This window comes from Pelobates fuscus, chromosome 8, assembly GCF_036172605.1.
Source record: "Pelobates fuscus isolate aPelFus1 chromosome 8, aPelFus1.pri, whole genome shotgun sequence".
Classification (NCBI taxonomy): domain Eukaryota; kingdom Metazoa; phylum Chordata; class Amphibia; order Anura; family Pelobatidae; genus Pelobates; species Pelobates fuscus.
In genome coordinates, this window is record NC_086324.1 from 92,687,988 (window position 1) to 92,715,641 (window position 27,654).

At 41.3% G+C, this 27,654-nt stretch overlaps 1 protein-coding gene across 1 annotated transcript in view; it reads left to right on the forward strand.

The window, feature by feature from the left end:
* Window positions 1–27,654, forward strand: part of DNAH7 (dynein axonemal heavy chain 7) — a 261,702-nt gene that overhangs the window by 150,574 nt on the left and 83,474 nt on the right. The window contains exons 46-47 of the mRNA XM_063430168.1: window positions 20,902–21,065; window positions 26,391–26,545. Of these exons, the coding sequence (XP_063286238.1) occupies window positions 20,902–21,065; window positions 26,391–26,545 (319 nt within the window). The remainder of the gene's footprint in view (window positions 1–20,901; window positions 21,066–26,390; window positions 26,546–27,654) is intronic.

Consider the following 27,654-nt stretch of genomic DNA (forward strand, 5'->3'; position numbering starts at 1 on the left):
CTTTAATTTTCTATTATTTGGGGTTTAGTGAATAACCGTTTAACATGTTGCTTGACCTTAACCTTGAAAAAGAGGACAGAAGGGGAAATAAGAGATAAAGAAATATGGAAATGAAAAATAGAGAAGGAAAGGGAAGTTGGTTGATTGTTATTTTTATAGTACAATAATACTTACTGAATTTGGGTATGTAAAATGTTAATAAAGCAAGATATATTTAGAAATTGGCAGTGTCAGGTGGGCAGATAGGCAAACATACTGACCAAGGTTAATATTTTATATAAAGATACGTTGGCATATGTGGCTTGCTAAATGTGAATTAAAACCACTTCCCTGAACTATCTCTTGGTGGCACTGTTGACCAATATGTCTTTTAAGCATCAGGAAAATATGACAGAAAAACTTAAAATAACTGGTGGGTTTTAACTTCAACTGTTTCTTTGATCAGTGGACGTTTCACTGATCTTTTGTTCACCTCAGCAGAATGAGCTGGAGTCAAGTGATATATTAGACAGCGTCTCTTGTTCTAAGGCTTAGAAATTATGCTGTATACGCAGACATATACAGACAGACCTATGCACATACTCAGAAATGCAGGTCTAATTTGAAATGATTCCTGAAAACAAATAGAATATTCAAAATTCAACATATACTCTTGTAGAAAGCATTTTCTGTGTACTGCTTTTAATTGGCTAAAAATGCTCCACAGGTTTTATATAGTATACAGACATGGACAATGCTGTTTGTGGAATGTATAAAATCATCCATACAGTAACCTTTATATATTATTCATAACACAGAGCTTTTTAAAGGAACACTCGTAGGCATCATAACCATTTAATCTCATTAAATTGGTTGCAGTGGCTGGAGTCATCTTGTGTCGTACCTCCATCCAGTGTTAAACCATTTTTAAACAGTTTAACAAGGGCCCCTGGTCACCCACAGCCAAGCCCTTACTGGATGTATGGCTAAGCATGAGATGACACTCTTCCTTCTAGCAAATGGGCTCTTTGATCATTCGCGAATGGTCAGCGCCCACTCTCAACCACTGCTGCTTAGGGTAATACTTTCTGATTAGCCCAAGCAGTGCAATCTAAAGTGTGTTAGGAGTTTGCAGTCTTCCTTTAATCAAAACTACATTTTCTAAAAATGTGTATTTTCACATTTGCACATATTATTTATTACTGGCATTTATAAAGATGGCTCTTTATAAATGCCAGTAATAAATAATATGTGCAAATGTGAAAATATTCCGCAGCGCTGTACATACATAACTGTACACATATTTTTAACATTCCACACATATATAGACACATATGATGTCCTCCATTTCAGCTTCCTCTGCATTATCAGATCTACCCATTTTACACAATCCGTCACAGCACCCCTTTAACTGTGTCCTCTTTTTCACAAATTTTCAACTTTTGTTTTTACAGATTTTTTTTTTTTTTTTTTAATTCTTTATTTTTGTTGCACAAAGAATATACAGATTGGGACTGTCTCGCCACGACAGCGGAGCAGTCCTGCATTTTCAGACATGGTATGACAATATCATAACATTGACAGTGTGTGCATATGATTTTTATATTATTAAAGTAGAATAGTGCAGTAACACAGCTTGGTGAGTCTTGTGGGCTATTAACTGCCGTTTAATAACTGGCTGCTGAGTACGTCCGTGGTAAGAGCTCTTCTCTTCTCGCCGGCTGGGCAAGATGTAGGTAGGTGTGGTGTTGTATGTGGGAAAGGCAGATAGTGGTGTTGCTCTTACGGAGTTGGAGGGCTGCTAAGTCGTACTTGTCTCTGGGTTATATTATAAGGAGCCCAAAGGGAAATGTTAAGTGTGCTAGCGGTTCTTGGGCATAGTCGTGGGGGGGGGTGGTAGGTGCCTGCCCCAGTGAGATATAAAGTGAGGTGGCCGATGGAGCGTTGGTGTGCCCTGATATGTGGGGGGTTCTCTGTTGCGAATTACGATAGCGCTTGAGAGGGGCGCACCCCTGGCAGACGGTCACTGGCAGCTTTTCTATGTGGGGAGAGTGCGTTAGGGTAGTGCTCAACGTCTCTTAAGCCTGGGGAGGGGTGGGAACGTAGTCGGTCTGGCTGTCCTTCAGGACTACTGTTGTATAAACTGCACTGTATATAGACCATGTAACATATAACAAGGAAAAACAAGACAAAAATACTAATAAAAATAATAAGAAACATAGTCAACAGACTAAGATGTACTTATTAGCTGCAGTAATATTGATTGCCAGTCTCTCGGCATACTCCCCTATGAGAGAGTAAAGGTAAAGGTATGTCCAGGCCTTCCTGTGGGTCTCAGCCTGTGTCCGCTTCCCTGCGAGGCACAAAAGGGGTTATATTTGGCACATCCCAAGAGTGTCCAGGGGTAGGAGCCTTCTTCTTGGGGCCGTTTAGTCCCAGACTGCGGAGGAAAGTGTCGGCATCAGCTGCTGATGTTAGTCGGCGGGTGGTTTCACCCTGAGTGGCAGCTAGTGTGTGAGATGGGCCCCATCTGTATTGGACGCCTGCTTCACGTAGGATCTTGGTGACCTGGTTGACTGAGCGTCTCCACTCCAGCGTTGCCTTGCAGAGGTCCAGTAGGAAGGTGAGTTGGCAGTCTTCAAATTAAAACGGGCATTTGTTCCTGACGGCTTCCATTACAGTTTGTTTGTTTGTCTCGGGGGGACTGGAGGCGGAGGAGGACATCGCGGGGTGCGTCCGCAGGTGCCCTTGGAGACTTTGGGAGTCTGTGTATTCCGTCCACTTGTATGAGCTTTGCCTGCTTAGGATGTAGAATCTCCGAAAAAAGGCATCGAACAAAGTGGGGTAGCTCCCTGTCAGTGACCGTTTCTGTTATACCTCTGATTTTGAGGTTGGTACGTCTCCTGGCGTCGTCCATTGCATCCATTCTGGCCTGCAAAGCCTGGTGTGAGCTTTGGAGTTGCCGTATTTGTTCAGATGCACCCGTTTGTTGTTGTGCTATGGAGGAGATATCCTCCTCAGTAGCCTTCACCCGGTCTGTCACGGCTGTGACCTCCTCGCGGAGCAGTGCTATGTCTGTGCGGAACCAGGTACGTAGGTGTTTCAGGAGGCCTAGGATGTCTCCCTTGGTTGCAGGTGCCCCGAGGTCACCTATTTGTATGTCCGAGAATGGGTCATCTGCTTCGGGGATGGCGTCTGGGGAGTCCAGCGGGTCCTCTATCGAGGCTAGGCTTGCTGAGTCAGGCGTCGCCGCCATTTTGGGTTTAGGCCGCGCCAGAAATATGTCCCCTATTCTTCGTGTGCCCTCGTCAGAGTGGGCTTTTAGTTTCTTGGCTCGTTTTCCCATAGTGAGGAGCAAGTGGGTTGGCAAGATATCGGTTGGGCACCGCTGATTTTTGGGGTAATTGTCGAGATTTGTCGATTTTGGCCCGGAGCACTGCAGACATGCGACCGCACTCAGTGGCTGCTAAGCTCCGCCCCCCGTTTTTACAGATCTTTTAAACATCACTATTACCATAGTGCCTTTCCACGTGTTCCCTATCATTAACTACATAACAGTTAAACTTCTTGTGGCAGGTAGATATTTTCATACCTGTCTACTAGGAGCCAGCCATGATGTACCTTATAGAGTCCCTGTTAAAGTAGATGGGGAATCACCTTCATGCTGGGTTGAGGGCACTGGCCTACATCAATTTCTGCTCTGGATTGGCCTTGAGTTTGGCTTGACACTACACCAAGATTATGCAGGACATTTAAATTATGAGAAATGCAGCAGGGCCAGTCAAGGCTTCTGGGCCCTTTAAGGCATCACCAATGATGTTTTCAGAATCAAAGACTTTATCGAATACATACGGTACATTCTGTCCAAATTTTCTTTTTTCATTATTCAGCATTAAGAAGGAGCATTGGTGCAATACAAGACTCCAGAATTGGCTGAGGCCCTGATTATCATTATTATTTTATTATTTATATAGCGCCAGCAAATTGATCAAATGTCTTCCTTAGATTCTTATTTCATATAAATATATTTCATATTATTATTAGCCATTATAGTTTTTTTCTGAGTCGTTAGGTTAATCTACACAGTAAGAGGCTATAAGGCATAAAATGTATAAATCTTAGCAGTTCCTTTTTTTATATCTCGATGTGGTTTTTTTCTTTTTTCTTTTCCCTTACTGTCTGTCTCAATTGAGACTGTATGCGCCTAATAAATTTGATTTTCGTTCACCTACTTTGGTGTTTCCATGGGAACCACTGAGTGCCCCTCCTTACTTCTGAATCTAAATGCTTGCATAATTTAATGTCCCTTAACACTAATACATGTTATGAAAATATCTAAATACAGCAAGTAGACAAGCAGTTATGCACCACAGCTTTAAGGATTCTAAAGAGAGTTATGAGAGATGTATTATTATTATTATGTTCTTATTTATATAGCGCCAACAAATTCTGCAGCACTTTACAGTGGGTAAAGTTGAGTTTGTAGTTTGTGGGTACAGTTTGTAGTTCTACAAACTCCGGAAGTCAAAATGTTGGACCCCCCCAACTTTTGCATATAGAACTAACAATAATGACTAAAGGCAGGTCTTGGAGCAAATACTACATTAAATTGACTGGAGCCGGGGTTAGAGATTAATAGTGAACCAAACTGTGCAAGGATAATACTAATATAAGAACATGATAGGATCACGGTGAGGTAAAGTACAGTAAATTAAATTACTTGGCAATCATTATAAATAATATAAGTAACAGTGGACAATGAGTAGTAATCTATTTGACTAGATGTTAATATCTCACTTTTGCTTGAATTTCATGTTTTGGAAGCAGGAAAGATGGGCAAGTGAAAAGATATGAGGGACTTTGACAAGGGCCAAATTAGTATTCCCAGTATGCAGTGGTTAGTACCTACCAAAAGTTGTGCAAGGAAGGACAACTGGTGAACCGGCATCAGGGTCATGGGCACACAAGGCTCATTGGTGCACATGGGGAGCAAAGGCTAGCCAGTCAGATCCAATTAAACAGTAGAGCTACTGTAGTTTCAGATTGCTGAAAAACTTAACACACTGCATCACAGTTTTCTGCGTTGCAGCATACCTGTCAGAGTGCCCATGATGACCTCTGTCATCGAAAGTGTCATCAATGTAGACGTGAGCGTCAGAACTGGACCATAGAGCAATGGAAGAAGGTTGCCTAGATGAAACATGTTTCTTTTAGATCAGGTGGATGGCCATGTGTATCGTTTACTTGGGGAAGAGATGGCAGGAGGATGCAGTGTGGGAATAAAGCAGGCCGGTGGAGAAATTGTTATGTTCTGGGCGATGTTCTGATGGAAAACCTTTAGTCCTGACTTTTATGTGGATGTTACTTTGACACATAGCACCTACCTAGAAATTGTTGCAGATACACCCCACCCCCCTGCCCGTCAGGGCAATAGTGTTCCCTGATGATAGTGGTCTCAGCAGGATAAGGCACCCTGCCAAACTTGTCATGTGCCTCAAACCATTCCTGAACAAAGAGTTTAAGGTATTGCCTGTGGAATGTGCTGGAACAAAAATCCAATCCTTGGAGACCCCACCTCGCAACTTGCAGGCAGGGCCGGACTGGCCCACCGGGATACCGGGAAATTCCCGGTGGGCCGTCGGCACCTGGGGCCGGGGAGACATGTGGATGTCCTGCGGCCGCATGGAGAGCTTGGATGGCGGCCGCAGGGGAAGCTCTTCTGGCGGCTGCTGGGGGAGCAGGCTGTTCTGTCTCTGCTCCCCCTCCCTCGCGCGCTAGAAAGAGACCGGCGCCGGAATATGACGTCATATTCCGGCCCCGGTCTCATTAAGCTGCGCGCGAGGGAGGGGGAGCAGAGACAGAACAGCCTGCTCCCCCAGCGGCCGCCAGAAGAGCTTCCCCTGCGGCCGCAAGAAGAGCTTCAGGAAGGCTGGCTGGGCTGGAAGGTGAGCACAGGAGGGGAGGGGGTGGGGGGGAAGTAACAAAGGTCACAGGAAGGGGAGGGTGGGGGGTAACAAAGAGCACAGGAGGGGAGGGGGGGGTAACAAAGAGCACAGGAGGGGAGGGGGGGTAACAAAGAGCACGGGGGGGTAACAAAGAGCACAGGAGGGGAGGGGGGTAACAAAGAGCACAGGAGGGGAGGGGGGGGGTAACAAAGGGCACAGGAGGGGAGGGGGGGTAACAAAGGGCACAGGAGGGGAGGGGGGGGTAACAAATGGCACAGGAGGGGAGGGGGGGTAACAAATGGCACAGGAGGGGAGAGGGCTAAGAGGTCACAGGAAGGGGAGGGTGGGGGGTAACAAAGGGCACAGGAGGGGAGGGGGGTAACAAAGGGCACAGGAGGGGAGGGGGGGTAACAAAGGGCACAGGAGGGGAGGGGGCTAAGAGGTCACAGGAAGGGGAGGGAGGGGGTAACAAAGGGCACAGGAGGGGAGGGGGGGTAACAAATGGCACAGGAGGGGAGGGGGCTAAGAGGTCACAGGAAGGGGAGGGGGGGTAACAAATGGCACAGGAGGGGAGGGGGCTAAGAGGTCACAGGAAGGGGAGGGGGGTAACAAAGGTCACAGGAAGGGGAGGGTGGGGGGTAACAAAGAGCACAGGAGGGGAGGGGGGGTAACAAAGAGCACAGGAGGGGAGGGGGGGTAACAAAGAGCACAGGAGGGGGGGTAACAAAGAGCACAGGAGGGGAGGGGGGGTAACAAAGAGCACAGGAGGGGAGGGGGGGTAACAAAGGGCACAGGAGGGGAGGGGGGGTAACAAAGGGCACAGGAGGGGAGGGGGGGTAACAAATGGCACAGGAGGGGAGGGGGCTAAGAGGTCACAGGAAGGGGACTGTGGGGGGTAACAAAGGGCACAGGAGGGGAGGGGGGTAACAAAGGGCACAGGAGGGGAGGGGGGGTAACAAAGGGCACAGGAGGGGAGGGGGCTAAGAGGTCACAGGAAGGGGAGGATGGGGGTAACAAAGGGCACAGGAGGGGAGGGGGGTAACAAAGGGCACAGGAGGGGAGGGGGCTAAGAGGTCACAGGAAGGGGAGGGGGGTAACAAATGGCACAGGAGGGGAGGGGGCTAAGAGGTCACAGGAAGGGGACTGTGGGGGGTAACAAAGGGCACAGGAGGGGAGGGGGGTAACAAAGGGCACAGGAGGGGAGGGGGGGTAACAAAGGGCACAGGAGGGGAGGGGGGTAACAAAGGGCACAGGAGGGGAGGGGGGTAACAAAGGGCACAGGAGGGGAGGGGGCTAAGAGGTCACAGGAAGGGGAGGATGGGGGTAACAAAGGGCACAGGAGGGGAGGGGGGGTAACAAAGGGCACAGGAGGGGAGGGGGCTAAGAGGTCACAGGAAGGGGAGGGGGGTAACAAAGGGCACAGGAGGGGAGGGGGCTAAGAGGTCACAGGAAGGGGAGGGGGTAACAAATGGCACAGGAGGGGAGGGGGCTAAGAGGTCACAGGAAGGGGAGGGGGGTAACAAAGGGCACAGGAGGGGAGGGGGATAAGAGGTCACAGGAAGGGGAGGGGGGGTAACAAAGGGCACAGGAGGGGAGGAGGGGGTAACAAAGGGCACAGGAGGGGAGGGGGCTAAGAGGTCACAGGAAGGGGAGAGGGGCCAAAAGATGAGCACAAAAGGGGCTGAAGAGGGTACAAGTCGGAAGGGGGGCTAAAGAGGGCACGGGATGGGGCTAAAGAGGGCACAGGAAGGGAGGTGGCTAAAGAGGGCACGGGAGGGGGCTAAAGAGGGCACAGGAAGGGAGGGTGCTACATAAGGGCACAGGAGGGGAAGGGGCTAAAAAGCACACAGGGGGCAAAAGAGGGCACAGAAGGGGAGGGGCACCTATCAGTCTGCCCACCCACCCACACAGGTAGCAACAAGTATGTATGTCAGTGGGAGTGTGTCTGTCTGTGTCACGCTGTGTGTGTTTCTGTGTCATGCTGTGTGTGTGTGTGTGTCATGCTGTGTCTGTGTCATGCTGTGTGTGTGTCTGTGTCATGATGTGTGTGTCATGCTGTGTGTGTGTGTGTGTGTCTCTGTGTCACTGTGTGTCTGTATCATGGTGTGTGTGTGTCTGTCTGTGTCATGGTGTGTGTATGTCTGTCATGGTGTGTGTGTGTCAGTCGTAGTGTCTGTGTGTGTTTGTAAAAATAGTGTTTTACTCACTTTTTTTTTCCCAACGTCATGCTGGTCTCTGCCTCTATGACTGAGATCATCAAGCTTGATGATCTCAGCCAATCCGCACTGACACAGGAAGCGCCTCTAGTGACCGTCTGAGTGTCTGTCACTAGAGGTGTCACTAGGAAGCAATGTAAACACTGCCTTTTTTCTGAAAAGTCAGTGTTTACATTCAAAAGCCTGCAGGGACAGGCTATAGACACCAGAACCACTACATTAAGCTGTGTGTGTGTGTGTGCGCCTGCTAGTGAGTTTGCTTGCTTGCATGTGTGTGTGTGTCTGCTAGTGAGTGAGCTTGTATTTTTATGTCAATGAGCTTATGTATATTAGTGAAATTGGTTGTCTATGAGGCTGTGTATCAATGAGCTTGTGTGTGTCAGTAAGATTGTCTGTGTCTGCATGTGAGTATGCTTACTGTATAATTAAATATTTTACTCTGAAAGGACCAATATATTATATTAGAAAAAGCTATATATATATATATATATATATATATATATATATATATAATTACTCAATCATCTGGGGTGGCAAGACATAGCCGCCTTACATATTACATGCGACAATATATGGCGCAATGACTTATGGGGCTGGCATAGATTTTTTTTCCCAGGGCTGCTTTGTATCCCCAGTCCGGCCCTGCTTGCAGGACTTAAAGGATCTGCTTGCTAATGTGTTTTTTGCCAGATACCATAGGACAGGTTTCAAGGTCTTGTGGAGTCCAAATGGCTTTGATGTTGCGGCTGATCAGTGTAAACCACAAAAAGAAACAATAGGAGTTGATATGTGACATAAAACTCATGCCTTAATATTACTTCAGTGTGAGACACAGTGGAATGTACATGCATGTACTGTATATAACGAGTGTCAACACTTTATTAGCTTAAAAAGAAACCCTCCTATAGTGTACTATACCAAAACCACTTAGCAGATGCACGTAAAATAATGCACTTACAAATAGAAAATGTTATATGTGATAAGCATACTGCAAAAGAAGCTTGATAACCGCTTCTGGCTCCTGGATAACAAATTGGAACAGTCCAGCAGGTGTAACTGCTGCTGCATGTGTTTCCACACTCACCTTTCTGTTGAAACAGCTTTGAACAAAATGATCCGTGATTTAATTGCTGTAAAACCTAAGGGCCACTTATCCTTTGTATTTCTCCCTGATCTTCACGCTCCTTCAACAATGTTTTAGAATTCCTTTACATAGACTTTCCTCCTCCTTCAACTAATTTCTGTTGGTGTTTCCTAAATATTTTGTCCCTGTTCCCTACTGTGCTCAGTCTGTACTTCTTTCTTAGCTTGTTCCTCATTGGTGACTTTCCCTGTTCTCCCCATTACATTCCTTATTAAATGCTGCAGCCGGACTTAACTTCCTGTCCACTCCCACACCACACAGCATTGTCAGTATTTACATTGGATTCCCCTAAGATTAGGGTTCACTTTAAGTTTTTGGTCCTTACTTACAAATTACATCATAGGACTACCCACTACCTCACTATTATGTCCCATCCAGGCCCCTTTACTCTTCAAAAGAACCAAGGCTATCCTCTGGTCACAAATGCACTCCCAACTCTCACCTTCAATACTTATCTAGGGCTGTACCATTCTTATGGAATTTCCACCCTCTCCCACTGTTACCTAGTCTCCATTTGATTCTCACCCAACCTTCAAGAGTCACTAAAAACGTACTACTTCAAGAAGGTATTCCAAATAACTGTTACATTTCTTCCTTTACTGTCCTTCCCCACACCTCACTAACCTGCTTCACTTTCTCCATTCCACCTGAGTCATCTAATTATTAAGTTATCATTTTATTGTAAACGCTCATAGTAACCAAATAACTCAAATGGGGGGGACATAGTGCCCCCCGCGTGCGCCCCATCTCAGGCTGCAAGGAGAACCAGCGTTTTTTGTTTCTCCTCCATGCTGTGGGCGTTAATTCTCCCGCAGCACGGAATACACCGGCAGTGAAGTCTCCCGGTGCAGGGAGAGCTAGTAATAGCATTAGCCACCAGTGTGGGGAGATTTAACCCGTGCAGGGTTGCAGGGAGACTCTTACCTGTACGGGTTAAGTCTCCTGCTGCAGGGAGACCCAGGTTTTTTGTTTCTCCTCAGTGCTGTGGGCGTTAACTCTCCTGCAGCACGGAGTCTATTAAACAAAATAACTGAAACAAAAAGGTAATGCATTTGCCCTTTCGTTTCGTATATAATTTGCATGTAGGACTTTCGTTTATGTCATAGTAAACGAATAAGAAAAAGTCCGAAAATTCAGACAAAAACATATTCGTTTGATAACGAATGTACATGTCTTCTAGCTATCTATCTATCTGACACTGACATTAACAGCTAGTCACTGCTATGCAAACTTTCTCATAAGACCTTGCAGCACAGGTGCAATGGGACTTTCATTTAGTGTCAAACTATTTAACTGTGAATGGAGAATGGCTCCAGAGGACTCCAGGTACTATAACAACTTCACTGAGATAAAATGGTTACAATGCCTTTAATACCGTTAATACTGGAAGACTTCCAGACCTTTAGGACTACTTATACATAGATAAAGATTTATTGACTACATAATTACATAGTTACATAGCTGAAAAGAGACTTGCGTCCATCAAGTTCAGCCTTCCTCACATATGTTTTTGCTGTTGATCCAAAAGAAGGCAAAATACCCAGTCTGAAGCGCTTCCAATTTTGCAACAAACTAGGGAGAAATTCCTTCTTTACCCCAAAATAACAGTCAGATGTCTCCTTGGATCAAGCAGCTATTACCCCACTAATTAGAAATTATATCCCTGACTAGTACTCTGAAAGGACAAATTACTTCTCTATCAGTCCCCTTTCATAGATCATTTGCTGATATTCAGACCAGACTCTGGTTAGATTTGTCAGGATTACTATATGATCCAGCACGTAGTATTGTGTCATACAGATGACTAATAGGTAACATATTACCGGGCCTTAGAATGGCTGGACTAATGTACCAAAGAATCTAGCCGAGGTCAGGGGACACAGAAAGGGACACAACGATAAAGGAAAGCCAGAGGTCAGCGATACCAAAATACAGGGAAGTCAAAATCAAAGTCAAAAACCAGAAGAAACTTGAATCAGGAACTCACTCTCGGACAACCACTAGGGAAACCACGACAGGGCAATAAGGAAAGGTAATTTTAGGTTTAAATACCTGCTTTACCTTTCCAATTGGCCGAGATCGCTCTTTGACCCCAAAACGTATGTGCACGGTGCGTGCGTGATGTCACGTGCACGACAACATCGTCAATCACGTGAGCTGACCTGGGGGTATAATTAGCCGTTGATCCGCAGCGGCCCGCGTCCATTAACATTATGCACGGCCGCTGACCCCAAGGTGAGGATGAATATATTATAAGATTAGACTGGTGATGTGGAATGTGAACACAATCTAAATGTGATGTATGACCTCAATTATGCCAATTCTACGTGCATGACTTCTCTGTCCATAATTTTTTGTGCTCAAATTGGTCAGAAGCTTGGCTATGGCTGTTGCTTGTTGTTTTAAGTCTACATTACATATGTAATACTTGTATTATTTAGACTTCAAATCTACTTCACAAGCATCATGGGAGGTTTCTGTGAACGTATCATGAGGATAACAACACTCTATATGCTATATTTTTAGTGAAGAGCTCTAGTTAGCTACAAGCTGTTCAGCCATTTCATTGTTGCCACTGAGTGAGCAGAAACAATGAAGAAAATTCAAAGTATTTTTATTTTAATTCTTTCTCTGCAAAAATAATTACATTTGTACAATTTATAGTATCGAAGCTTTCGGGTTATACAGATTGAATCTGAAGCAGCACTGATATGCATAAGTAGAAATAATACATAGTCATGTTAAAGTATGCAAAGACTATAGAAACATAGAAACGTAAAATAAATATACGTATAAAGGGAAAATAAAGAAGGGAGAGATTAAAAAGAAAGTGTAAATGCGGGATAAGAATTGAGTTTATTTATGTTATCCATACAGTGAAATCAGCCTAAAAGAAAGCCTGGAATTCAGGGGTGTATTTGAACGATGTTCAACCCAAGAGTTGCAGATTTTAGATGAATGCGCCATTGTATAATGGAGTGGACTTCATTGGATTGAACACCAGCAGAGTGAGTCTGTTACACTCATCACTGTCACATTGCCACATACTCCGTCGCCCTGTCACACCTCACCTGCCCATCTCCCACACATAAAACACAGCTTTGCCACGAAAGAAGACAGCAGACAGAGAAAGGGCGGCCCGGAGGTGGCTGTTACTGAAGTGTAAAGAAGGTGAGCAAATAGTCCCATTGGTTATTTCAAAATTTTACATTGAACACATCTTGTATCTCTGTGATATGATGTATTTAATGTATTTTGGGATGATTTATGTAAACTTAAAAAAAAGGAAGACGTGTTCACTTTAAGTATACGTATATTCCTGGTGGTCTTTTTTAGTCAATATGTTTATTTTTGGCAGGTCTCTGCGCCTCACCATGTGTTTTTTACTAGTACTGGGAGAATGTACAGCTATAATTGCCTCTTTATTGAAGGCTTTTTCTTGAGATTCCAGAGGAGTTCTTTTCTTTCTATATTTTAACATTGCATTATTTTTTTTTCAATTTGACAATTGTTATTGGTTATAAACTTAAGGTACATAAAGGAAAAGGAGGAGGGGGTAAAAGTAAAAGCATACTTTCCATTTTGATTTTGACATTTCCACAGGATTTATCGACATTTTCACATTTACTGTATTATATCCAGAGTTTTGAGCAGGCCGTTTAAGTAAGCCGCCATGTCTGTGAGTCTCACAGTTTTGTTGACAACGCGGATCTGCACATTATTATGGTGGGCACTGTCTTCAATGTCTGCTAGCTTGGTGTGATATGCCGCCATCTGTGTTTTGAGTTGTTCCAGTTCTCCTGCCATGCCTTCTTGGGCCTCAGAGAGGTCCGCCATCTTGGATTCAGTCATGGCGGTTCTCACCTCCAATTCCTGGAGATCCTTAGGAAGGTCTCTGATCAAGGTCTAGAAGCTGGTCTCCAATCGTGCTGACATGTCATCCAGCATAGTCTTCATCACCTCTATGGTGAGAAGGCATCCCTGTCGGGGGTCTTGTGGGCCTGCTTGGGCTCATCGCCATCTTGGGTGTCCTCCTGTAGCATGGCAGTCCTCCCTAGCGGCGTCCGTGAGGCAAAAAATACACTTTTGTCTGCCTTGTCCGATTGTCTCTTCCCCTTAGATTGGGACATAGTGGTTCAGGGACGGCTCTGTGGTTTCTGAACTGTGTGATTGTGGGCTAACTGCCAAAATTGCTAGTTTATAGGCCACTCAGACATGCGTCCGCTTAGTTCTGCTTCAAGAATACGCCCCCAACATTGCATTATTTTTATAGGTTTCATAAAGCTACTTAAAGGGACACTATAGTCACCAGAAAAACCTGCTGTGTTTGTTCTAGTGAGTGTAATCATTCCCTTCAGGCATTTTGCATTAAACACTTTCTTTTCAGGGAAAATGCAGTGTTTACATTACAGAATAGGGATACCTTCACTGTCCACGCCTCAGATGGCTGCTAGAGGTGCTTCCTGTGGCAGTGCATCCTCTGCATGGAGACACTGAACTTTCCTCATAGAGATCCATTGATTAAATGAATTTCAATCAGAAGATGCTGATTAGCCAGGGCTGTGTTTGGTTTGTGCTGGCTCTGCCCTGATCTATTTCCTTGACAGTCTCAGCCAATCCTATTGGAAAGCATTGTGATAAGCCCTTTGATGCTTCCAAGACTTCTCCAGGGCTGCACCTTTTCTGTGGAACTCCCTTCCCTTCTCCTTTAGACTTTCACCCAGTCTCCACTCCTTCAAAAAGTCTTTGAAAACACACTTCTTCAGGAATGCATATCACTTAAACTGTTAGCGGGTTTTCAATCCCCCCCCCTCTAGCATGTAAGCTCATTGAGCAGAGCCCTCAACCCTTCAGTTTCTGTGCGTTCATTTGTCTGTTTACAATTATGTGTCTGTTAGTCCACCCATTGTACAGCGCTACGGAATATGCTGGCACTATATGAATAATAAAATAATAATAAGCTCAGAGACTCATGTATGATGATGTAAGCTAAGCAGGCACATCAGGGGCAGAGCCATCAGCAACAGACTTGAACAAAAGTAAGATTTTACTATATTTAGAGGGGCAAGGGGGATATAAGGTGGTTTTAACACTATAAGGTCAGGAATACGTTTGTGTTCCTGACCTTACAGTGTTCCTTTAAAGTGTGTAGGGTTAATTTTAATTTATTGTGTTTATGATTTTAAGTGTTTACCTTGTATTTGGAAGATGTTTGGCTTTAGCCGCTATAATTATAGTCCCTTATTTCAAAGCCCTTATCATGAGTCCTTGGCTACAGTGCAATGTGTTCTCCTATTAGATTGTATTAATTCATTTTTCATTAGCTCTTCTTTTTTTTGAGGTTAGTAACCTGGGTAGGAATGAAGAGGGAACAGATGTGACACATGCATTTAGATATATTGTGGAGCAAGTTTATGAATACATCACTCGCTGAAATTTATCCACTTTGCAACCCTTCCAAGATCTTTTTGTGTGCATATTGTTGGTTTACTTATTAATAATGAATAATTCATCTGTACTTTCCCATTTGATCTTTACAGAAAAGTATAGCATATTTTGAATTACGCCTTAGAACTAATTGTGCGCATTGTGAGTTATGCATTAATGGGTTACTCCAAGTTTCATGACCATGTTAGTGATTTGCAGTGGTCACGGTGCCTGGAGTCTGTATGTGCAGGTTTTCATAGTAAAACTTCACACCTCCAACATAAAAATAGAATTGTACCCCTTTGCTTCTGGAGGTGTAACTCCACCTCAGGCACCTTCACTGGGGCATCATTAGCCAGCAGAAACCTTTTTAGGTTTAATTAACATTCAGGCTCCGAAATGCATAACAGGGACAAACTTTAGTTTGTTTAATGCTGTTTTCTTAAATGGTGCAAGTTTTGGATGGTGGGGAGGGGGGGTGGCCAGGGAGAGGCTCTTTGAATATTTTTCATACAGGGTACCTAAAGGCCTTGTACACACACATACACACTGTACACCATATATCCCCTATATACAAACACCAAATCGCCTATAAACACTCTCGCACACTACAGCCCTAGTACATATAAGCAGACTACAGGTCCTAAAACAAACAAAATATACCCCCTATTTTTATTTTATTATTTTTAGATCAGTCACTATATATGACACATACTTTATTTATAAAACAAGACTTTCCATGATGTGACCGATAAGAGAGATAGATGTATGGCCATTAAGGAGAAATCATGTCAGCAATGAGAAATAAAACATATCTCCCAACATCTGCATCCCAACTCCCAAGAAGCGAGACACTGGTGGGTGTGGTAAAATAATTTTACTGGCACCACCCAAACAGAAATCGGGTTGTCCACCCAGAGGTCAGTAAGGCATGAATGCACGTTAAACTGCTTGCCAATAAAAAGAAGTCAGGCATTGTTTCAGTGCTGTCTGCAGGATCCTAGTGCCCTAAGCAGCATAACACAAGCTTGTCTAATGTACACACACTGTGCTAACACAAACGTGTGCTATGCTTCCTGGGGACAAGGTTAGAAAGGCATGACAGAACCCTTAAAATGGGGACTGTCCCGCTGAAATTGGGAATGTTGGAAGGCATGGATAAATATTGAGAATTGAGAACTGCATGGATGGAAAAAGCACAATAGAGACTTGGTCAAACACACACAATTTCAATTCTAAAAAATAATAGGTTCATGCAGCATAGCATGGGTGAAATCAATATTTGGTTTCTTTCAGCATGACACTACAGTCTGATAATAAAGTGTGCTTTTTTATATTACTTTTAATATACTTAACACATTATGATAATAAATTGGGCTTCTAAATACTACACACATAATTCTTCCAAACATACTCAGCTAAGTCAGATTTTCTAACTTCATCTAAAAAGGGAAAATTTGCTTTACAAACATGAGCCCTGTTAGTAAAGACATTGGTAATTAAACAACCATGGAGAACAAACGGAATAATTTCAGGGTTGATAATGAAACTTTTGATTAATTCATCCCTGTTGGTTCTCTAATTACATTATGTTGATGGCCATGGTGATTATTCTGTTATCCCATTTGGATTATGAATGTAGAAATTACAATCCTTTTGTGTTTCCCTCTAGCATTAGTTACAAACAGTAGATATGCCATTATATATTACTTAGATCAGCATTTTAAAGCCTATAGTCCTGTACGCTTCACAGATGGTTACATAGTTACATAGTTAGATAGCTGAAAAGAGACTTGCGTCCATCAAGTTCAGCCTTCCTCACACCTGTTTTTTGCTGTTGATCCAAAAGGCAAAAAAAAAAAACCCCAGTTTGAAGCACAATTTTGCAACAAGCTAGGACAAAAAAATCCTTCTTGACCCCAGAATGGCAGCCAGATTTATCCTTGAATCAAGCAGTTATTACCCTACATTGAAAGATTATATCCTTGAATATTCTGTTTTGCAAGTATGCATCGAGATGCTGTTTGAACATCTGTATGGACTCTGATAAAACCACCTCTTCAGGCAGAGAATTCCACATCCTGATTGTTCTTACAGTAAAAAAAACCTTTCCTTTGCCTTAGACGAAGTGTTCCTCTTTTAAATTTATATCCGCAAAGCTCAGCCGCCTTGATCCTTTCTTCCCTAGCCTCCTCTATCATTGTCTTTCTAAGATCTTATTCTTGACTTTATTGCAGCTTCCTGTCAGATAGATGTCCCATAAAACTGTACTCAACTCCTGACTTGAAATCTATGGCGTTCACTCTCTCAGTGGTCTCGCTGCTTCCTTTCTCTTTCTTTTTCAAACCACCCCAGATCGCAACTCCACTTGCTCAAATGTTGCATCATCACGTGCGCCTGCACAACGAGGAGCAGCTTTTAATGATGTTATAGACTACAGGATGTACTCAGATGATGCTGCACGTCCTCATATTAGAACCAGTCTGGAGAGCAGCAGCGTCATCATCAATAATACATACAAGAAAGTCTATGGGACTTTTTGTAAATAAATAATTTGAAAAGTTTTTCTAACAGGTTGTGCTCATTTAAGAAGTTTATCCAAACATATTAAATTGAAGCTTATGTTCTTGACATGTGCATCAGGCTGAGAATTAAGGCAGCCAGCGTGGAGGTGCATCGTATTTGGAATGATTAAAAAGAAAAATAATGTTTCTCTGACCATAGAACACTGCCAAGTAATCAGAAACTGTGATTTCTACAGTTGAGCTTCTTGCTGTCAGCAAACCTGCCTAATGATTGAGAATGCCCTTTTTACTGGAGAAGATTGTTAGGTTATAGGCAGGTGTCGCCTTAAAAAGACCCACCCAATACAGATTAGTGCAGGAACACTCTCTGTACAATGTGAGTGTATTACTTTTGTGGTGATCTTGCCTGTTCCCATCAGTTTTAGTTTATTGCTCCATTATTTTGTTTGTTTTCTCTCTCTTTTTTATGTTATATTTCCATCTGATCCCTGTATAGTTGTTAGTTGTATACTTTAATGGATTATTGGTATGAGAATGCCCTATGTGCTCAAAGTTTAGCTCTAAATCCGCATTATCTATACATAGTTTATTAATTATTTATAATAACATCCTTCTGAACAAATTTAATAAGAATCACCACTGCTGATAGGCATTTACAATGTAATGTTTAAGATGTAATCATTCATTGTTACATAGTTACATAGCTGAAAAGAGACTTGTGTCCATCAAGTTTAGCCTTTCTCACATATTCTTTTTGCTTTTGATCCAAAAGAAAGCAAAAAAAAAAACAGTCTGAAGCGATTCCAATTTTGCAACAACTGGCAAACAATTCCTTCTTGACCCCAAAATGTCAGTCAGACATCTCCTTGGATCAAACAGCTATTGCCCCACTAAGTAGAAATTATATCCCTGTATGTTATGTTTTTGCAAGTATTTACCCAATTGCTGTTTAAACATCTGTATGGACTCTGATAAAACTACCTCTTCAGGCAGATAATTCCACATCCTTATGGTTCTTACTGTAAAAAAAAATGTTCTTTGCCTTAGACTAAATCTCCTTTCTTCCAGTCTAAATGCGTTACCTTGTGTCCTATGTATAGTCCTGTTTATTAAAGATTTCCAGATAATGGTTTGTACTGGCCCCGAATATATTTGTATAATCTTATCATATCGCCTCTGAGGCACCATTTATCCAAACTAAAGAGATTAAAACATTTTAACCTTTTTTCATAACCCAAATTCTCCATTCCTTTTATCAATTTTCTAGCTTGTCTCTGCACTTTTTCTAGTGCCATGATATCCTTTATTAGCACAGGTGCCCAAAATTGCACAGCATATTCAAGGTGTGGTCTTACCAGCGATTTATAAAGAGGCAAAATTGAATTTTCATCCTGAGAATTTATGCCCCTATTTATACATGACAAAACCTTACTGGCCCTAGCAACTGCCGATTGATATTCCATATTGCTGCCTAATTTGTTGTCTATTACAAATTCCCAAATCCTTCTCGTGTGTTGTTATCCCAAATGCACTACCATTTAAGTTGCTTGTGCATTCTTTACCCCAAAGTACATAACTTTGCATTTCAATACATTAAATTGTATCTGCCATTTTAGTGTCCAGCCCCCCAATCTATCTAAATCTCTCTGCAGCAAAGCACTATCCTGCTCACATTTGATTACTTTGCAAAGTCTTGTCATCTGCAAACACTAAAACATGGCTTTCAATGCCTATTTCAAGATCTTTTATAAATATGTTAAATAGAAGCAGTCCCAAAACAGAACCCTGAGGGACACCACTAACCACTTTTGTCCAGCTTAAAAAATTACCATTAATGACAACTTGTTGGACTCTATCCTTAAGCCAATGTTCTACCCAAGAACAAGAATATTAATCTAGACCAATTTCTTTTAGTTTGAAGACTAACCTATTGTGAGGAACCATATCAAATGCCTTGGCAAAATCCAAGTAGATCACATCCACTGCAACACCCTGATCTATACTTCTACTTACTTCTTCGTAGAACGCAATTAGGTTAGTTTGACATGACCTATGTTTCATAAAACCATGCTGATTATTGCTAATAACAAAGTTAATAAATTCCTGAATATTATCCCTTAATAGCCCGTCAAATACTTTCCCAGTCACAGAAGTTAAGCTCACATGTCTATAATTTACAGGCAAGGATTTTAAAACCCTTTTTAAATATAGGAACAACATCTGCCTTCCTCAAATCCTCTGATTCAATTCCTGAAATAAAAAAATCTTGAAAGATTAAATACAAAGGTTCACTTATTTCAACACTTAGCTCCTTAAGTACTTGTGGGTGAATACCGTCAGGCCCCATATCTTTATTTACATTAATTTTCTTTAACTGCTGTGGCACCTTGTCACGAGTCATCCAATCACAAGTTACCTGCAAATTTTTTGCAGCAATCATTTGCATATCTCTTGCCAAAGGATCCTCATTAATATATACTGAAGAAAAATAGTTATTTAAAATGTCTGCCTTTTCCTGGTCTTCATTAACTAACAGACCCATCTCTGTTTCCAGTGTACCTGCACTTTCATTTTTTATTTTTATTTTTAGAATTTATGTACTTAAAAAAAAATTGGGGGTTGGTTTTGCTTTCTTTGGCTATCAATTTCTCATTTTCTAGTTTAGCCACTTTAATTGTCTTTTTGCAAGCATTATTGGCTTCCTTATATCTTATATAGGATGGCTCTGATTTGTCAGATTTAAATGCTTTAAATATCCTTTTCTTATTTTTTATTTTTTTAATTCTTTATTTTTGTAGTGCATAAGCTTTTAACAGTCGGTTGCGAGGTACCCCATAGGCATTCCTCCAACGCATTTTAGACATTTGAACAGAGAGGTAGACATGTGCAATTTGTTTCGGTCCGAATATGTATTCGGAGGAATTTTGGGTAATTCGGACATTCGGGTACTTCCGAATGTCCGAATTGCTGAAGTGCTGAATTGCCGAAGTGCTGAATTGCCGAGGTCCCGAAGTTCCGAAATTACCGAATTTCCGAAGTGTCGAAGTGCCGAAGTTCCGAAGTGTTGAAGTGCCGAATTGCCGAAGTCCGAAATGGGAAAATTCCGAATTTCGGAATGTCGAACCGAACCAAAAACATTTTTCCCCATGCACATGCCTACAGAGAGGTACTTGAGATATCTAGCACACATTTTATGTTTAAAGGTAGTTGAGTATTAACGTGGTTAGATACAAGCTTAGTTAATCTTATACTGTGCATCGCTATTCAGTTGTTTGGGTGCATATCTCCTGAGTGTGTAACTAAAGTTAAGCAAAGCCTTTTCTTATTTTTAATCTCTTTTTATACTTCCCTACTAAGCCACATTGGTTTCAATATGTTTCTTTTATATTTATTACCCAATGTACATACTGAGAAAAAAATACAAATGTATAGGCGAATAAAAATGGATTTTATTTAGTGATCAATATCATAACATCAGCTTTCTCCTTCAAGTGTCCAAACAGATGAGCTTCAATTTATTAACACAAATGAGTTTTGATATAAGACATCCTTGGTTTGCAGGTGATTAAGCAAATTTCATTTTATATTTCTATATAGATGCTATCAGTTACAGTGGCCTTAGATATTTTTTATGTCATCCTCTAATGATGTCTTTTTTTTTTTAGATGCAAACAAAAGAATGGACCTCAATTTGCAAAAGTAAAAACATACACTGCTCAGAAGATTTTTCTCTATCAAGCACTTTAGGAGAACCTGTAAAAATCCGAGCATGGAATATTGCTGGTCTACCTTCAGACAATTTCTCCACTGATAATGGAATCATTATTTCGTAAGTGCTACACAGTTCATATAATTTATTCATATTTGTGGGCTGACACATTTAAAGACATTTGTTCTGTGATATAAGTAGAGCAAATCTAATTAGTTTTAAAATGTGTTAAAGAGACACTATTGTCACCAGAACAACTACAGCTTATTGTAGTTGTTCTAGTGAAAATGGTCTATCCCTGCAGGCATTTTAATGTAAACACAGTGTTAATGTTTTAATGTAAAGGCAGTGTTTCTATTACTGCCTAGTCCCTAGTCACTCAGATGGCCACTAGAGGGGTTTCCTGGGTCAGCGTTGCACAACGTGCAGCACTGACGTTTAGCGTCTTCACGCTTTGCATGGAGGCGCTGAACTTTCCCCATAGAGATGCATTGAGTAAATGCACCTCTATGAGGAGATGCTGATTCTCACAGTGCTGTTTTTCGTTGCGCATGTCCGATACCCTCACAATGGGAAATCATTGAATTAGCTGAGATCAATATTTCTGAGGATCTTGGCCAAGGGGGTAGAACCAGCACCAGCGGACATATGCAGCTATGGGAAAAAGGTGAGTTTTATACTTATTTAAAGGACCACTATAGTGCCAGGAAAACAAACCTGTTTTCATGGCACTATAGTATTAATAGGTTCCCCCCCTCCCCCCCCTCCCCCCCTCCCCTCCCTCCCCCCCCTCCCCCCCCTCCCCTCCCTCCCCCCCCTCATGGCCCCCCTCCTGCCTGGCTCTAGGGGGAGGAAGGGGTTAAAGGCTTACCTTTCTCCAGTGCCGGGCTCCCTCGGCACTGGGGACTCCCCTCCCTCTTTCGCCGAATGCGCGCACATTCAGTCAGTCCATAGGAAAGCAATCTCAATGCTTTCCTATGGACGCTGGCGTCTTCTCACTGACCCTACAGCGCTCCTTTAATCATGAGACTGGTATAACATGATTTGTTTTTTGAAGGTACCAAAAATTACGATTATTAATTATTTTTAACTTTGCTGAAATTAGTACCCCATGTGAAACTGCAAGTCAAAGAGTGACTTGTGCTATTATTCACACGTTCCTTATCCAGAGAGTGCTGCCCCAGAGGACTTGTACGGACAAGCTTGTGATTTAGTGAACATGTACAATAACAGGAAATGCTGATGTGTAGGTTCTGAACAAAGCAGCATCCACTTTATCAGCACTTTCTAGTACATTTGATTAGCAGCGTGTTTTTAAAAATACTTGATTTTTTTTATGCTATGCAAAAACAGTTCTGTAAACAGCACTTGGAAAGGGAACTTGTCATTTGACACGATTTTTAATATTATACTTACTTATCCTCTATTTCTGACAAATATGTGGTTGTAAAGTCTGAAAAATAAAATTAGCTGTAGAAATCTGAATCTTTTTATCCTGCATCTTGGATCACTGTTAATCACTGTTATAAGCTCAGTCATTTGCACCTGGAGATTCCATACACTGAGTTTCTCCTTGCAATACTCAGCTAGGGAACCCCATCTTACCTCTTCATTTGTACCAGGCAGACAACACAGAGAAAGCACGTAGAGAACATGAGAAACAGAAATAATGTCGATTCTCCTTATTTGCTATATGTGGCCTGACTGTGCCTGGCCTGGCCTGTACTGATTATGATGCCATTTGCTAAATCTGCTAAAGACTGAAAAAAAGTTAACACAGGTTATAGATGATTTGTAATGTTTTATTCAATAGTATATTTTCTAGAGAAGTGATGTAGCAGAGCACATCTGTATAACTGAGCTTACACTGAGTAAGCAGCTCATTAGATATGTTTTTCAGCTTTATACACTAGCACAGTCCAAAATGTTTTTTTTTCCTTTCCCGATCCTTGCTAGAGAACAACCTTTTATTTCAAGTAACAGGGTATGTGGATTCTTTATTAATTCTGTTCTGCGCAGTTCTGTGCAAAACCTGCAGACGTTCAAGTGGAGTGATGCTTTTATTTCTGTATTTTGAAGCTGGAGGTGTAGTCAAAGGGTAGGGGGGGTCTCCTGCATAAACGTTACGATGTCTTTATGAGCTTCTGATACTGATTCATGTAAATAAAGCAGTCATTTACAACCAGACCAAAATATGTTTATTTGACAAGCTAATTTATAAACACATTAAATGTACTTTATAGGCACACTTTTTTGTATGGAAAAAACCATGATAGATACATGGTGGACCCAAGAGGGCCTGCCCCTTTTACTGCTGGCACATAGGACATATAAAAATAATATGTTTTAGTATAACTTTTTCTTAGATTCAAAGACTCAGAATGAGCATTTAAATGGGCAGCTACTATAAGTAGTATTTTCTACTACTGGATTGTGATGTAGGTGACCCTGGCTGTTTACTACCATCTATCTAGTTTTACTACTCACAGTGCCAGATATTTTAGAATAATATATTTTACTGTCACATATTGTGATTTGCCAAACTAAACTTCTTGTCAAAATGTGTGCTCATGTCTCTGAATCAAATGCTCTTAATCATGCTATTCATATGAATGGAGACTGCTTTGATTGCTGGACACAAGAGAATGCCTCTCACTGCCATCTTCGTGAATTAAATTCTCATTTTATAATTAGGTAACCTGATCAGCAGTATATGACTGTGGTGGGAAATACCTGTTCGCAATATTTTATAAAATCTTCTTGACTGAAGGGAAACAAGACTGCATGCATTAATGCAAAAGCTGGGGACAGAATATTGTGAAAATGAACTGAACTATAAACCCAAGAGAAACAGACATGTATTAGATCAATCAGATAATTACCAGGGAAAATGTGGCTTTTGTTAATTGTGTTATTTATATGGAAACCAGTTAAAGGACTACTAACTAGTTTCTTCTCAATGAAGCAGTCTGGTAAAAGTGGCCGTACAGCTTTAACCCTGCAATGTAAAACATTATACAAATTGGCCGTCTTCTTGCTTCTTGTGGAACAACCGATTTAAACTTTCCGCCATGTGACCAAATGCCGCTCATAATAAAGCACTGAATTGAGTACTTTTCTATGAGGAACATATGATTGGATGTCCGCAGCGAGTGCCACGCACACGCATCTCATTCCCAATGCTCATCTATGGAGAAAATTGATTTGGAAGATCTCAAAGGAAATTAAGCCTCAATGACATCACAGGAGGTGGAGTGGGCAAAAGCATTGGGGAAGTCTCGGCGCAGGAAAACAGTAAACCCTTTTTTTTTATTTTGTCTAATTTTATTTTAAGGGAGTCCTAAGTCCAATAAAGTACTTGGGCAGTATAGCATTAGGAATACAATAGTATTAGGGCCTAATATCAGGCAAACTGGGACAAACATGTGGCCCGGTGGGAGGAATCTATTCTGCACCACTTGGTCTGCTCCCGCAATGGCGTCAGACATCACAGTAAACAAACCGGTTTAACATTGAATAGTAGACTCAAGGCACCATAACATGTTATAATGTTAAGCTACCTATGACAGCCACTAGAGGCAGCATTGTAAGCACTGCCTTTCCTCATTAATTCCTTCACTGCACTAAACATTAACCCCCTACATTACACTATATTATATTAACTATCACATCTGAGGTTTCTGGAGACATTTATAAATCACTCAACCTTATGTCATTGGAACTCGTTGATGGGATTATTTTCCCATAATGCATGGATTGCTGTTCTGTATCTTTAACATGATATTTTTAGGTAAGGGTTAGAACAAGTGTAAGTATTAGTGTTTCTTTAGTGTAGAAGTTAATGTTTAGTGTTTGTGTTATGGTGTTAATGTTCAGTGAGATAAGTGTATGTGTGTGTGTGTCTGTCTGTCTGTCTGTGTTTCTATTTATAATATATTATTAGACCTAGACATATTGAGACTGTAGGAAACCTTGCTACTGAAACTGTTCTTATTCAGTTCCCTGCATGCATCTCTTATTAGTTTCCTCCTGCTGCTCTTAGAGACCCACTGCTACATGCATTTAAATGTGCAATTTACTTTAGTTCTTTATTTTATGAGTCTAAGAGATGGCAGGCCTGCGGAGACATGTTATTGTAAGTATAGACTAGATATTTAAATGCTAGTCATAGCACTCCATGTGGTTTTTAAAATTTTGCACAGATTTTTTTTTACAACTATATACCGGTATATATAACTATAAAGTATAATACAACTATTATACATTTGTCACAGTGTATTTTGTGCAGTTCTACATGTTTTGTATTTAAAGGAACACTGTAGACACCTTTAACCACTTCTCAATGTTCAGTGTTAAGTCATTTTCAAACTGAATGAGAGCCCAAGCGCACGTGGCTTCACTCCCCGTTGGAAGTATGGCCAACACAGAGGGTATCTCTGAGTTAGCCATACCAACTCATACCACACAGCAGTGGGGGTCTGAGAGGACTTAACTGCTGCTAGGGGCTAATTAAAAACAGTAGCCCCAGCAGCAAAGAGGATATGGGTTGCAGTTGCATAGTTTTAAGGGGAGACTTAGGCTTATGGCTTATCTCCATTTAGGGTGCTGTAGATTGTTCCTATTATCAATTTTTAAGCCTTGCTGAGAGTGAAGAGAGTTAGATTTCACTGCACACTGAAGGCAGCTACCCCTTATCCTACATTCCTGTAAATCAAAATGACCTGGCTGGATCCCTAAACCACTTCACTAAACCTAAAATGAGCATCATTGTTTAAGACAGAGCTGCAATATTGAGGCTCTCTTACAGACATAGTATCCTTATGTCAACATTTTCGTATATTTTAAATACACGTGTTCCTTCTACTACACAATAAGTAGAGCCACTTTGTTTAAGTGCAGATGGTTTAAAAAAGGTAATGCATAGCTAATGCATTCTCATTTTAAAAATGAATGCCCATTCCCATTGCTGCAATGTACACAGGATCTTTTGTTATGGTTTATAGCCCATCCCTTTGTACATCTTGAAGGAAGTTAAATGTACTCTTAATCTAAACTGTGTATAGATTTTTATATAATGATACATTCCAATGGCTATTGTTTTATGCAAAGTTAATTAAATTAAGCCCATCAGAGATTGCTATTTCTGCCCAATGCTTTCCAGGCTAATGGAAAGGTAAAGCACATTCTAATTATATTTTAATTTCCATTATGTAAGGATTCATTATTGAAGATGTCATCCGATTATTTTCACCTTATCTCCTTCTATAAAAGTAGGACTGATTAAAAACTTGCCTGTCACCATTATCTGCATTTGCATTATTCATGCCTTTGTTTTGACTGAGGGTCAGAAAGGCAAAATTCGATAAACCACAAAGCAGACTGAAGGCTTAACGTGTGAAATGTATAAATAAGCATTGTTAAGTGTGTATATGAATACAATTACAGGAACGCGAGACGGTGGCCTCTGATGATTGATCCACAGGGTCAAGCAAACAAATGGATAAAGAATATGGAAAAGGCCAACAGCCTTCATATTATTAAGCTAAGTGACCCTGACTTTGTGAGAACTCTTGAAAACTGCATCCAGTTTGGTACTCCAGGTAAGTGACATTGACATAGTGAGCAGACAGACGCCTTGTTGGTAAAGGCATATGCGGCGTACATAACTAGAGCAGGGAAAAAAAATATCTTTCACCAGAACTTTTAATAAAAATAAGCAGTGCGTTTTCTCAACCTTTCATTTCATATTGATCGTTAATCAAATTAAAATTGTAATTGCTGCATTAAACAGCAGGTGGTAAAATTTGCATGTTCAGAAATTCATTTGTGGAAAATTCTCTTAATTAGCTCTTTTAATTGTTCCGTGAGAAGCAGCATATTTATGTATTCATTAAAGTTATCGTTTTTCCCCAATGCTGTTTTGATGTTGAAAGACACATCATATGAAACCCCACACAGCTCTTTAGAAATATGAAGCTTTTTGTAGTTTATCCTCGTGTATATAGAATATATATTTAATTCCAAATATGCTATTTATGTTTACATCAAACAGTAAGCTTTTTCATTTTGGCTAGTTAACACTGCAAACATAAAACAACAGCAGAGCCGTATTTAACTTCCAGAATATACTGTAGTGTATATATATTATTTATTTTTTAAGTTACACTTCCACTGCCCTCATTTATATTATCTACCCACTCTCAATGTAAAATTTGAAAGGTGGAACTATCAATCACTAGGATTTTTAACACTGCGTTTGTTTATCACTATATGTAACAAATAGGTATTTGAGAGGTGGGAAAAAATACAGTTAAAAATATAAATCCACACTGGGTGCCTCCACCTTATTCCCCTGTCAATCACTGATCTGAGCTCTGTATTGTGAACCTGGCAGTTAGCAAAGATAAAGCATTCAGAGACCAGGATACTGTCCTTTTCTTCTCTTCACTTGGATTTGCGTTGACTCAGGGTATGAAGTCATTTGCTAAATCTTTTTAAAAAAAAATTAAAGAAAACAGAGCATCACATGAAAACGGTTAATACAAATTCTAGGTAATTGTCAATGCTTTATTCAATGGTGTAAATGCCAGAAAAAAAGGCTGTTCCCTTTTAAAAGGACACTGTTGGCACCCAGGACCACTTCTTCTCATGGAAGTAGTCTGGGTGCAGTGTCCCTACCCACTTAGTGCTGCAATATAAAACATTGCAG